This window comes from Takifugu rubripes, chromosome 15 (genome assembly GCF_901000725.2).
Source record: "Takifugu rubripes chromosome 15, fTakRub1.2, whole genome shotgun sequence".
NCBI lineage: Eukaryota > Metazoa > Chordata > Actinopteri > Tetraodontiformes > Tetraodontidae > Takifugu > Takifugu rubripes.
In genome coordinates, this window is record NC_042299.1 from 11,185,524 (window position 1) to 11,199,164 (window position 13,641).

The 13,641-nt window shown below is 43.8% G+C and overlaps 1 protein-coding gene across 1 annotated transcript; it reads right to left on the minus strand.

The window, feature by feature from the left end:
- Positions 1 to 1,697: 1,697 nt before the first annotated feature.
- Positions 1,698 to 8,219, minus strand: LOC101074874 (protein cornichon homolog 2). The gene is given in 7 exon segments (XM_003971084.2): positions 1,698 to 3,590; positions 3,671 to 3,814; positions 3,888 to 4,000; positions 4,572 to 4,619; positions 6,316 to 6,330; positions 6,332 to 6,385; positions 8,062 to 8,219. Coding segments are annotated over 7 exon segments (486 nt in total). The 5' UTR covers positions 8,143 to 8,219; the 3' UTR covers positions 1,698 to 3,559.
- Positions 8,220 to 13,641: the final 5,422 nt, after the last annotated feature.

A 13,641-nucleotide genomic window follows, 5' to 3' on the forward strand; every position in this document is an offset into this window, starting at 1 on the left:
TTGTGAATTTTCATCTGTATCAGTTGTGCTCAATAAGACCAAATGGGTTCAGTGAACATGAAGCGCCTCATCCATAAACTATGAACTTTTTCATCTAATAGGTCATCTTTAACTGACTTCTTTTGATCCTAATTTGAGCTCTACATAAATCAACGACCTCCTTGTTGTTCTTGTCATGATCGAGCGCAACATTATCACATAATAGAACCATCAATATAACAATAAGCTAATTCTAGAGATTCCATTTGTCTAAAACGCAGATGTTTATTGGAAGGGAACGTAGTTTAATCAGAGGATGCGTTCGATTCCACAGGAAACGGAAGCTGACAGAGTGACTCATGCTGGAGTCTCTGTCTGGACGGAGAACCACAGGCCAAAGAAAAGGAGGAGTGTGACACAGATTTGACACTTTGTCGGACATGACAGCAGCCCCTGTTGAGACATCCCCATAAATAGCTGCTATCTTTTTTTAAAGCAGGGAGGCAAACACAACAAAAAATATTTATAAAATGGTTAAACTGACAGTGAAGCCGTATTTGAGAGTTTAAAAAGAGGAAGAGGACGGTGTGAGGACAAATAGTTGGGTTACCTGTAAACTAGATTTGTTAATTGTTGTTGTCCTGAGTGGAAGCATAATTGGGTTTTGAGTGTTTGATAGCCTGACGTCCGAGTGAAGGTGACACGTTGTGATGCTGAGCCGCCTCTACCAGTAACCAAACAACCAATGTGCAGAGTGGTCTGCGAGTGCGTGTCACTCTGCACTCCCCAGTCATGTGTGCCAATCATTTCAGGCCCATCAGTTGTGCCCAGTTTCCATGGCAACGGCTCTATGAGAGCACAGAAAGGAATTGAGACAATTATGGTGGCGGGGGATGCTGCAAAAGGGAAGAGTTGGAGATTGGCAGTATGACCAGCAAGGCAGGACGTGTGTGTGTGTGTGTGTGTGTGTGTGTGTGTGTTATAAATATATGTTATCAAACTGCATTACACTTCCAGGCATGAAACGGTGTTATGGATCTGTCGGAGAGAGAGAGCCTTGCAGTGAGTCAACAGGAATCTCTAATACATTTCAGTTTCCATGGTGACAGCAGGGGAATGATATGTTCTTTTCAAACAGAGGTAAAAACGTGGCCGTTAGCCCTGTTGCTGCTCTGTTCTCCGCCTGCATCATTATTTAGACAAGAATCCGCCTCACATCTCTCACACCACCTTATAAACCAGTCCCTGACACACACACACACACACACACACGCACACACACACACACACACACACACACACATTCACAATGCGAGGAGAGAAAACCAGCACTGAGATCAAACATGTTCAACACGCCGTCGTTGTGGGATCCTGGCTGTGACCACTGTGCACTGCTATTTAACACTAGTGTAGATGTGTCCAGCCTCTAATGAGGCCATTATCCTCTCTGCTGCCTCTCCTGGAGCCCTTTTCATCCCCCTGACACGTTCTGAGGGAATTCACTTGTTTGCTGTGCTGTTTAAGAGGCTGCTGCAAAACCACTTGTAAAGGCGACAGCTGCTCCATCGACACGGCCCAGTGCATCGCTCTTCATCCTCCTATATGAATTCCCTCATCATCCAGGCGGAGGGTTCTCCTTCAGTGAAAGTGTGGTGTTGGCTGCTCACAGATGAAACATACAAGGAAATTAGAAACCCAGACAGATGTTGTCTTTTTTTTTGCAGTATTTATTTTTTATCAGAATGGCATGAGAGATCTGCTGATTATTAACTGTACATCACGGTGTAACCTAAAAGATATAAAGTAATCCACCGAGTCTGCAGTAGCATGAAGGTAAATGTAGAAAAGACAGATACAAATACTCACGTACAGTTTCCTTATAAGTTTTGTTCACAGCAACTACATGACATTCATACAAGCGGTAGGTTCTCCTCTCCGCGAGTTCATGTGCTTTGATATCGATTGTCCAGACTGAACACAGTGTTGCTTTTATCAACATTGACAGAAATGGTGCGTTTAGGTCCAGATTGAAACCACGTTTGGGGTCTGGCTTTTCGAACGTTTGCAACGGGGACAAGTCCGGTCACTTCTGAGGTCTAAAGAGGAGTCGTGAACCCTGAAACTGTCCCGGAGACAAATGTCGATCAGTTTGTAAACCAGTCCTGGGTGACTTACAGAGAGCAGAACTGCGAGTCACCGTCACGAGCACAGAGCGATGGGCTCGGATAAAGCTGCAGATTTTTGGGATTTCTCCTCACAACGATTTAAAACAAATGCAACAGCTCCTTCGCAGGTGATAATTTTTTATCCTCTGGCTTCTGTCCTGCTGCTGTAAATACTGACTGCTGCCACTACGTACCTGATTATTGAAATTAGCTCAACTTAATAAATATTTAACAAAATATTTCAGCAAATTCACGAAACACATGGGCTTGGAATATCATGAAATATACAGATGAGTTCAGTCGCTCGAGTCTTTTTCTGAGAGTTGTCCACAGCAACAAACTACAGCGTGACCCTACAGTATTGCTCTGTGATTAATATTAGTGGTTTATGCTTCTGAATGTATTCTAGTTAGTGATTGCACACGGAATAAACAACAAAATTACACCTATTAACATTGACTTCTATTTCCAGAGGCTGTTCTGAATCGAAAACAATTATTTTGTGTGTCATTCATCCACCTGACGTTGTGATGCCACAGTAACCTCATCCATAATACATATTTTTTAACAGAATTAGAAACTCCTTCAACTGTCCCTCCTGGTTCTCACACTTTATGTACCAGATGCATCAGGTGACTGGTACCTGTCCACAGACACACCGTCCAGATTTCACGTATGCACAAACACACATTAACACCAGTCCTAGCAGTGAGCAGAGGCCTGTTAAATCACACCCCTGACACCAGAAACATCCCAACAGAGCAAATAACAGTATCAGGTTGAATTCCATCACACAACTATGATTTCATTGCCTTTTTTTTGTACACAAAGTTTCTACATTCCACCTCTGGTCATTGACCACTACAGTGTAGATCATGTGGTGACAAGTATAAGGTGCTCCCTGATTACTAGAAAAATACAACACAACTATGTAATTGTTAATTCAACAAATAAAGAAAGACAAAAACATTGTGGCAACAATGTTTTTTTTTAGGACTGATATTTTGGCACCGGGTGTCACGTCCGAGCGCGAAGCTCTCTGGAACCGAGCGCGTCCTGGGAAAAAGGCCCTTCGAAACCTGAACGCATCCCATTTTGAGCGCACGTGTGGGTCTGATGGCAATATGAAATCTGACTTTTACACAGATATTTTTAAGTGTATCGTCCCCCTCCGACACTTTCGTCTGTAACACTCGGTGGATCGATAGCGGAAACACCTCTGGTACTTCTGTCTGATAGATTCACAGTGAGTTCAGTGACTGGACCTGTAATAAGCAGCATAGGGGTGGGGGCAGAGGGGGTGGGGGGGGGACGCCAGCCCTTTTATGTACAGTAGGTAAAAGGCAAAACACGAGGAGAAGGAGTGTCGACGTATACGCCAGCTTCTCTTGCTTCTTCTCCTCATCGCCGATGGTCTAATAGAAACTCACCAAGGCGTAGACCATGCTTCAACAGGGAGCAGACAAAAACAAAGATTACCTTACTGGGAAGCTCACCAGGCACCAGTTTAACATGTTTTAACCTACCTGTAGAGATAATAGAAGAAAGAGAGCAGATAAAAGCCCAGCTTACACCAGGACTCCTTCTGGCAGTAGTTGAGAATGTCGGCATTCATCACGCTCACGGGGTCGTACATGACCTCCGAGCCGTCGGCCGGCCGGTGGAAAAACCTGAAAAAGAAGAGAGGCTTGGCTCACGTCTGAAGTGATCTCAACAGAAGAGACATCTGTTATGGGACCACACCTCCACAGATGGTAGAAGAACAGGGGGGTATTCAGGCCAAGTGTGACCCACTCTCCAGCACACATGAACATCACACAGAAGAGCCCGTGGATGGAGTACTCCGGCACCACGAGCTACCCAGAAAACACACAGAGAGGTGGCGGCGCAGTTTAAACCCTCCGCTACAATCAGCAAAAACCTCAATGAGACTGAATCCATTATCAATGTTCTTTTGTTACCGTAAAAATACAGTTTACATCCACCAGTCCTGCTGATGGACAGAGGCTATATGTTCCCATGGTAACCTCTGGGGTGTGGTGAATGAAATGGCAGTTTGGAAAAAATTTGTAACTTAGAGTGACGACCAGGCCAGACTAACTAGTTCACGTGCGTCCTGTCAAAGATTTTGAATGCGGTTGATACTGAAGAGCATTTTAGCCCTCAGTTTGCTACTTAGCTTTAGACAGCTGGTATCATTTGCTAGTTCTCACTTTTTTTTTCTCTCGATTTGATCACTAACGCCGGATCGAAGACGAGATGTTCTCTTTGTGACCAGCTTAAAACAGGAAAAGAAGATTCCCATGGTGAGAAAAACACTTCCGTGTTCTGTGCGTGTGTTAGGGGGGCAGTGGAGGTGGACTGCATCACCAGCATCAGAGGTTCCCATCATAGAACCCGTCTCTTTTAGGAACGCTCGCTACTCACTCTGCGAAGCAGGTTGCAGATTCTTTCAATGTTGAGGATCCGCTCCCTCTGTGAACAGCACAAAAGGATAAAATCATAATCAGGATAAACGTGTCTGTATGAAGTATCAAAGCCATTTTCATCAAATTCTATTTGAGACGGGGGTTGCTTACACACTTCAGGTGAAAAGCATCAACCATGTCTACAGCCCACTTTTAAAAGAGCAACAATATAGCACTAAAAGGCCTCATAAAATAGAAACAGTTATAACATTCTCAGGACAAAGGGTATCTCGTGCGATTTGAGCGTGTGGAAAACATTCAGCGGTTTATTTTCATTTCAGTTTAAAGAATCCCTCAGAGGAAAGACTCTGGATTGACATATTGACTCATTTGTCTTGTGCTGCAGCTCTGTGACCCCCATGATGTCCATTAGCTGCAGACGGAGCCTTTTAACACTCTGTGGACATAAATTCAAACTCCCCTCGCTGACCTGAAAGCAGCTTTTACCCTGAAGCTGCAGCCCCCCTCATGTAGATATTAGCTCTCTATTTATTTACACTTTTCATGTCATGAGTTGTGAAATGCGACGAACACGTATAATGTGTGAAACTGTGGTGCTGCTCACTAGCAGCCTGTAGCATTGCTGCGTTTCCAGAACATGGGTCGCATCCTCCATCACTTCCATCCTAAACCATCAACACTCTAGAACTAACTAAACTAAAGAAACATTATTCATCAGCTGAGTCATTTTACAGCCCATAATGCCAGAACGATGGAATATACGTGACTGAATATAACGTTCTGGAACATGCTGTGTCTTAATGGGGGTTTTTTTTCATGCAGATTATTGATATTGACTGGCATCATCATACACTTGCCAACCATGATCGCAGCAACACGTTGAGATTGTTCTTCGTCGAGTGAAAACACACACCAGTGCAGCCCTTCAACTTCTATCTTTGTGAGGACTTTCATGCACGTTCCCCAGCTCTTTACCTGAACCCTCAACGTTGCATATAAACCCAGGGCTCAACCCAATTCTAACCAGAGCCTTAAATACATGAGAAGTTGTGACCAACAAAAATGTCCTTTCTTTGCCAGTGAAACGCCTCACACTGCACTGAATACACACACCCGCACACACACACACACACACACACACACACACCCCTGTACAGCCGGCAGGCCTCCCACAGCTTCCTCTCCCACTTCTCAACACTTCACAGGTCTGATGCAGGTAAGTTGCTGGAACATCGAGTTCGCTTGTGAAAAGCATTGACAGGTGCTGCAGATGTTCGGCTCGTATCCATAACGAGCTGCACATTAGTTTAATGTTGAGGCGAATTCTGAGCGTCACGCAGCGACCACCTGACTCGATTTGCATCTCTCTTTAGGGGATGAAACCAATGAGCTGCGGTTCCTGTAGGTCGAGTCCTTCGATTTGCATACAAATGAGTGTTTGAGGCAAACAGGCCCGCCTGATCCTGCTGGGATTCACCTGGAAACTCAGACATTTTAGTCAGAGTTTTGTTATGACAGTGCAGGGACAAATATTTGACCGCGGTAAATTAAATTGAAAGAACTAAAGCTGCTTATTCAATTGTGCCGTAACGAGAGTTCCACATTCTCTGAATGAGACCCTTTTAATTCTTTGCGTGTAGATCAGAGAAGGATTCTCTCAAAGCTTAAAGAGGACGGGGTTTTCTGCGTGCACGGCCAGGTTTGATCATCCATGGGAAACAGTGTGACTGCAGGGCTCTTACCGCTCTGGTGGGGTTTGCTCTGATCGATGGGGTTTTTGAAGTCTGTGCGCAGCTCATCAAAGGCAATAATCTAAAACGGAACAAACGGAGAAGCTTTCAGATAAAGAGACAGAGTGGTGTGTCAGTCAGAACACGGTTACACATTTTACAATGTTCAGATACAGCCTGGCACAACTCCCATGTTGATATACGTATAAGTATGTTTCTGTAAATGTGTATTTTTTTTTCATAGGAAAAATTTAATTGTGGGGGTCAAAGGTCGCCTGTGAGGGCCAGTGAGGTCAGACCCACAGCGATCAGTGCCTCAGATGTCTGACTTCTAATAACAGGTCATTCCTAAACATGCATCTACGCATCCACCTTGTTCTCCCCACCCTCTAAATGCCGTAAACAGATGCAGTCTCCATGGCAACACCCACAAGCTCCATGGTTTACTGTAGCAGTGAACGCACTGTCTGATTGGTGGAGGGGGAAATGGAATCACGGCACTGTGTCTGTGGGTGGGAATGCAGCTGGAGGGGTGGGGGGGGGGGTCTTTGATAAGCGTTTTAATCACATGGGGTCTGAGCCAGACCACACACAGACGCACGTCGCCGTCTCCCTTTCACATGCAGACACACTGACTGACTCACGTGTAGTCTCACCCACTGAGTCAATCGGCACGTTAGTCACTTCAAGTCTTACACTAGCAGAACGGCGCGTTCTGCGTTCCGCTCCGACCTCTCAGGTGAGCGCCGCCTGTCAGGTGCCAAATACCACCAAGAAACGCCGCGAGCGCAGCGACGCACAAACAGCCAGATTCAGCTCCTCTCAGGACGCGTTTGTGTGCTGTTTGCTGAAGCTCCACACCGTGTTTGAGGAGCAGCTTATCTCCAACTCTTAGGGATCACAGGTGGCTCCATTACTTGTGTGTTGTGTGTTAAACCCTGATGTTCCCACTGTGAGCTCAGGGAATAATTATCATCATGAGTTGATGTTTTTATCAACACTATATTCAATTGGATTAATCAACACAAATACATACAGGTCCGACGTGCCTAGTAGATGCTTGGTGTGTTCAGAGCATCATGATACACAGTAGGATTCACTCCAGACAGTGTGAATATCCGGATTCACGTTGTTTTATGGTTGTTTAGGAATAGCCGTGAATCATTTCAGCTCAGTTCTGCGTCACTTGGGACTCTTGTGTGGTGAGAGAATTGTTTTCTGTTGATTTTGTTGTTGCGGAACTTGTGGAATAAAGTTCAGACGCTCGGTTTTGATGGACTTGAGAACATCAGTCACGTTGAAGTACGGCTAAAATGCAGATTTTATCGTAGATTTACCTCTTGACAACCTCACACAGTTAAAAATAAAAGTATAAGCAAAAGTTGCTTAAATTGGATTTTAAAGTATTTTAAATTACTAAATTTGCGTAGTTTTGATGAATTCCTGTGGAGTGTTTCTGATGTTACATTTTTAAAATATTACTTGTAATAAACATACAATATTGCCTCTTTTGTCAGCTCTTAGGGAGATACACTAACAAATATTTTTGAGGCAAAAAAAAAGCAGGAGTTTCAAGTCTGCATTATAATACATGAAGTAATGTAAATATTTGTAAACGATTTTGTAAATATTTTTCCTTAAATATGGGGGAACAAATTTTTCTTTTTTCTTTAGAAAAATCATCACAACATCACTTCAGACACCAGACCGGTCTAAAAACATTCTGCAGCGCTGTAACTGCGTTTCAGTCAGACTCACCTGCCATATGACAAAGAAGATGAGGGCAGCGCACAGCACCAAGGTTAGCATGTAGCAGAAGGCCGCAAAGGTGAACGCCATGGCTGTTCCAGCCAGCTTAAAGGCCAGGTGGGTCGAGAGAGAGAAGAGGAGAACACCTCCTCGACACTCCCCTCCTCCTCCTGTTTCTGGCTCTAACCTCCTAGCTTCTAATTTACTTCTGAGCTCGGAGCTCTGCTGCGTCTGCGCGTCGTCCAGGTGAGGCGCAGGTTTAGTGGGCTGAGTGATCAGAGGCTGGAGCGGCGCCGTTTCTCATCATGCTCTGCCTTTCTGTGTCACAGTGAGGGAGGGGGGGGGATCTCTGTTGCTGGCTCCTCGTTTCAACCTCTGAGAGGGAAAATGTCCGTCTCTTCCTCCACATCTTTGTAGTTTCTCTCCAGCCAGATGAGCCTGCACATGTTGTTGCTCTCACTCTGCAGCAGAGGCAGCAAGTGTCTGCCCGACGGGCCCGGGGCAGAAGCTCTGGGTTCCTGTGGACCCTAAGGTCAGCGCCGAGGTGCCCTGTCTGTGAGGGTATGGCTGGCGAGAGCTGAGCAGGCTGCAGCGGGCGGCTTCAGGGTCAACTGTTGCTTTAGATTAAAAGGACCACAAACTTCACACACGCACGTGTTACAGATTCCTCTACACAAACTTGTTAGTGGACTCTAAAAACGATGTCACTGCACTTGTATCTGGAGAGCCGAGTTTATGGCTGCGCACAGCAGAGATTATCACCATAACGAGGAGAAAGGAGCGTGAATGAGGATTAGCACACATCTGGTCTTAGCATCCAGCAGAGAGTACCTGGGTCTGGTCCGAGGAGCCTCTGCCACTGAGCAGTCCACTCTGTCCTCGCCTATTTGGGTCGGCACCATGTCAGAATTCTCCAGAATTCTCTCCTCTGCATCCCTCAGATGGCTCCAAAAAATATTTTAGGTGGCCTTTTTTTCTCTCTTGTCTGTGAGCGCGCAGGGGGGAGTATTCGGTTCAGGGGGATGATCTAAGGCAGATCCAAACACAGCATTCTACATGTAGAGCAGCTTTTATTCTGGCTCCAGACTCCAGACATCCCCTAAGTGCTCAGGGATCCTAAGTTCTGTCCGTCCTCCTGTCTGTCTGTCCTCACTCTGTTTCTAAAGACCCTTTCTCCCCTCTTTTTTTTGTCTTAAAAACAAGTCCTGAAGGTGTTTCCTGAGTCTACAGGCCTCTGCGGCTCCTCTGTTTCTCAGGACTGAGAGGGATATTTCTACCACGCTCGATGTTGTACCAGCCAACCAATGGCGTCGCTCCGCCGCCCTCCCTTTCTTATTTGCCCGCTCTTCCTCCTCTTCCTCTTCCTCCTCCTCCTCCTCTTCGTCTGTCAGTCTCCCTCTCTCTCTCTTGCATTTATGCATTTCGATAATCTCTTCGTTCCCCAGAGAATAACGAGGGGGCAGGGCACGCTGAAAATGCCTTTTTTCCCACCTCCTTCTGTCTGCATCCGACTACATCATCGTTTCTTCTCCACCAAAGCGTTTTAGTCATCTATCATTTCGTTAATGTCTGATTTTGAGCTGCTTTCATTCTCACTCAGGTTGTTTCTTTTCTTTCTGTCATAGCTGTTTCACATATATGTGGAAAAAGACTCACTTTTAATATCCGTTTCTTGTGTTTTAATCTTTGTTGAAAAGCGTTTAGAAAAAGAAGATGACTAGAAAAGACAAAGCCAACAAATTGTTGAATGGATTGAATATAATAAATAATATCTTTAGAATTACTCTGTATTTTAGCTCTTTGCATGTTTGTGTGTATCTCTTCTCCTTTGTGAGGATTTTAGAATCTAGTGTCACAAACTGTATTTAATTATCATGTATAATCTAATAAAGTGTGACAATAATATAAAGAGGCATTTTGTTGCATATTAACCACTGTATCAGTCAGTAGGTAGAAATATTATTTGAACAACAGAAAATCTCTGGATTGGAAATGCGTGTATGGGGTGGATGTGAAAAACACTGCAGGGTCTCTGAGAACAGTCCGTGTGATCTGCATACTCACCACTAGGTGTCGCCAAATTTTACCACATTTACCAAATTTGTCGCCATAATGACTTTGGATCACTATGTTTAACACTGTCTGCCGTTTCTTACCTTTTAAAATTCCAGTCAGCAGAGCCATGACAGCTCTGCTTTTCTATTACCTGAATGCAGAGTGACTCAGTGGAGGAATACAGAGAGGGAAAATTAAACTTGTGGGATTTGCTCTGATTTGTATTCTTTAATATTTGACCACATTTCAATAAGTCATCATATATGATGACAGGGACCTGATCTGGGTGAGTTGTGATATGTCAGCTATGCCAGAGCTAATCATTGAACCCTCACTGACCTGAAGTCTGCCTCAGCTCGGAGCCTCTCACTTTCTCTATTATTACCAATGAAATGATCTTTCTTTCGGATTTACGTTGTTCAAAATGTTCTGTAGCATTTGAAATAATGATCCAATCTGCTGCTGCCATCTGCTGACGATAATAATTAACTGCAGTTCCATTCACTTATTCATTTATTTGGTTATTTATCACTGTATCGTAAATATTGGAAACAATATGGTAAATCTAAATCTTGCCAAAATACATGAAGTATTATTTTAAATATCACTTATTTATTTGCTACTAGTATAATTATTTAAAGTACCAATTCAGTATAAAGGATAAATGAGTAAATGTGTTGAATACTGTCGTATTTTGGTATTGGCGTTGGGGATTCATTTTTAATCGAGAGTAAATGTCTGGAAATATAATTTATGTTTTATCACAAGTCTCCCACGAGGTGGCAACATCAGAGAGAGCGCAACAGATGGTCCCCATTTGAATTAAAAAAAACGTCTCTACGCAGAATTTTAAAGTTCTCCAGTGGCTTTTAAATAAAACCCCCATTTAAAGCCAAATGATGCAGATAAAACGCCACTGATGGCTGTAAGTAAAGAAGGCTCGGCTCATTCCGTCCGCATCTATATTTAGATCTGCAGCAGGACTATAATGATTAACAGCAGGATGAATCATTAAACACAGCCACAAGAGCATCAGCGGGAATTAAAGCTCAGTATTTCCCAGTGCGATGATAAAATGGGCCAGTGGGACATCTCCTACATCCAGAATCACACCTCCTGTGAGACCAGATGGACAGTAAACCCATCAATGTGGTGGCAAACGAGGTGTGGTCAGTGCAAGAGCTACTCGTTTAAATAAAGCTTTACTGATCATGAACACAGACGTTCAATATTTCACTCATAAATTTCAGCTCACAGACATTTTTACAGCTTAATGTTGCTTTAAAATGTTTGTCAGGTTAATGGTGTTGAGATGGGGAGCTTGGAGACAGACAGAGAAGTTTTTTGAGGTGATAACGTGATTATTGAAATCACAGCAGAGCAGGAAACTGCAACTGGTCCAGAAGTACCACAACATGACTAAATAAGATTCAACAGGACCCTCAGCAGGAACACAATGAGAAAACAGCTCTAGAAGATGGTCAGTTAGCCAAGTTACCATTGAGTGGGGAATACTGTATCCCAATCAGATGCCCTGTGACCTTTCATTAGCCTGAATCCCAGTGGTTCATCCCCACAGAGCCACAGGATTCATAGCAATGACATCATAATGTTGTTAAACCTGTATAAATATAATAAAATTGGCTCAATAAGTGGCAACAAGGCCACAAATGAAGGCACCATGGCAGAGGCTCAGGATATAAGTCTGAGTCCCACAGAGACAGGAAGTGGCCACAGAAAAACCCAGGTCACTGAGATGAGAGCCATCAACCCACCTCATCATTACAATTCAGCTCCTCTTTAGGTCACCAAAAACAAGTGGAATCGCTGCAGAAAATAAACGGGGGGGTGGAAGCCATAGAGGAGTGGGATGAGGTCAGGATGAGCTGAGGCGAGGAGAGGTGCGAGCACACCATCAGAGCACTGCCGAGCTACCCCTGAGTAAGGAAGAACCCCCCACACACACACACAAATGTGTCTGTCTGGGGCAGGCTACTCGAGTTTCCACTTGTGGGATCAATAAGGTGTATCATCTTTCTGTGCTTGCCTGCCTGTTCCCTCAATGTTCCCTCAAGGGAGCAACAGTAGCTGCAAAACCTCCGGTCCTGCAGAGTATTCACCAGTCTGAGCAGGACTCTGACCATACGGGCGATGGATACATGGATACACATGGTTTCCACAGTACTGAAGCAAATTTAGAAAGGCCGGTTTTTCATGCAAGGAAAGAAAAAAAAAAACCCAAAGAAAAACATTTGATGTTACGGAACAAAATGAATCCTGCTGTGTTCCTTAAGTTTGAGGCTTGTTTTATTTGAAATTTGGATATGCTGATTAGGATCATTGCAAAATAGGGTTCATTCAGTGTGTGTTTCATTCTTGTTTTATGTTTTCTCAATACTCATAAAACAAATAGTGAGATCCTTAAAGAAAATTAATATTCCAATAAAAAGATACACAAATACATTAAATATACAATGTCTCTCATATTAGATTAACTTTTTTAAAATACTATTTGGAGGCACATTATATCCAAGTGATTCTCCATTTTGATATATTTCATTAGAATTATTTTTGTCAATTTAATCTACTTTTACAGTGTCCATAGATTCTACTGCTATGATACGACAATAAAAGTGTTGTATTTATACTCATATGGTGATCTATTATATATATGTAATATTGTGCCTTCTCTATACAACACATCATAAACTGAATTAAAAATACTATACAAAAAACAAATATTAATTATTCATGAGAAAATATTAAGTTTTATTTTTAGAGATAACTGTAAAAGATCGTTCCTGTGGATCTAGCAGAACTGGTTAATTACTTACAAACTACAGTTGGTGGTGGCTGATGGTTCATGGGCCTGACTGTAGTGACGTCAGTGGTTCTGTCCATGGTGCTGACTATGACCCTCACCGTGGTTCTGTCCATGGTGCTGACTATGACCCTCACTGTGGTTCTGTCCATGGTGCTGACTTCGAACCTGGCTATGGTTCTGTCCATGGTGCTGATTACCATCCTCTGTTCTGCCTTGACATTGACAGGGGTGGGCCTCGAGGGCCGGATCCAAGCCAGACTTTCTGTCCCACAGGTGAATATGTTCACCTGGGGTTTCATTTACCTTGGTGAAAGCGGTTTCTTTCTCCCTGGTAGGATGCAAAACTTGCCCATCAGAGGAGGCCAAATCCATTTCAGGGTTGAATTCAAGCCGGGATTTGCATCCTACCAGGCAGGAAATGCTTTCACCAAGGTAAGGGAACCCCAGATCGGCCTAAATCTCTACTAGTTCTGGAGGTGAGCACATGAATCACTCTCACATATCAATTAAGGTGGGGCTAAGATTTAATCAATTCTGTAGCAATAGTTGTGTGAAGTCCAGAGAAGAGGGTATTGATCATGGTGCAGGAATGTGCTGGCATTAATGCAGCTCTGGACTTATTAAAAACATCTCCATAGGTGAGACCGCACAGACCCCCCCCCCCCCCCCCCCCCCCTTCATTAAACCGCATCCCAGTATACTGAAGGTGT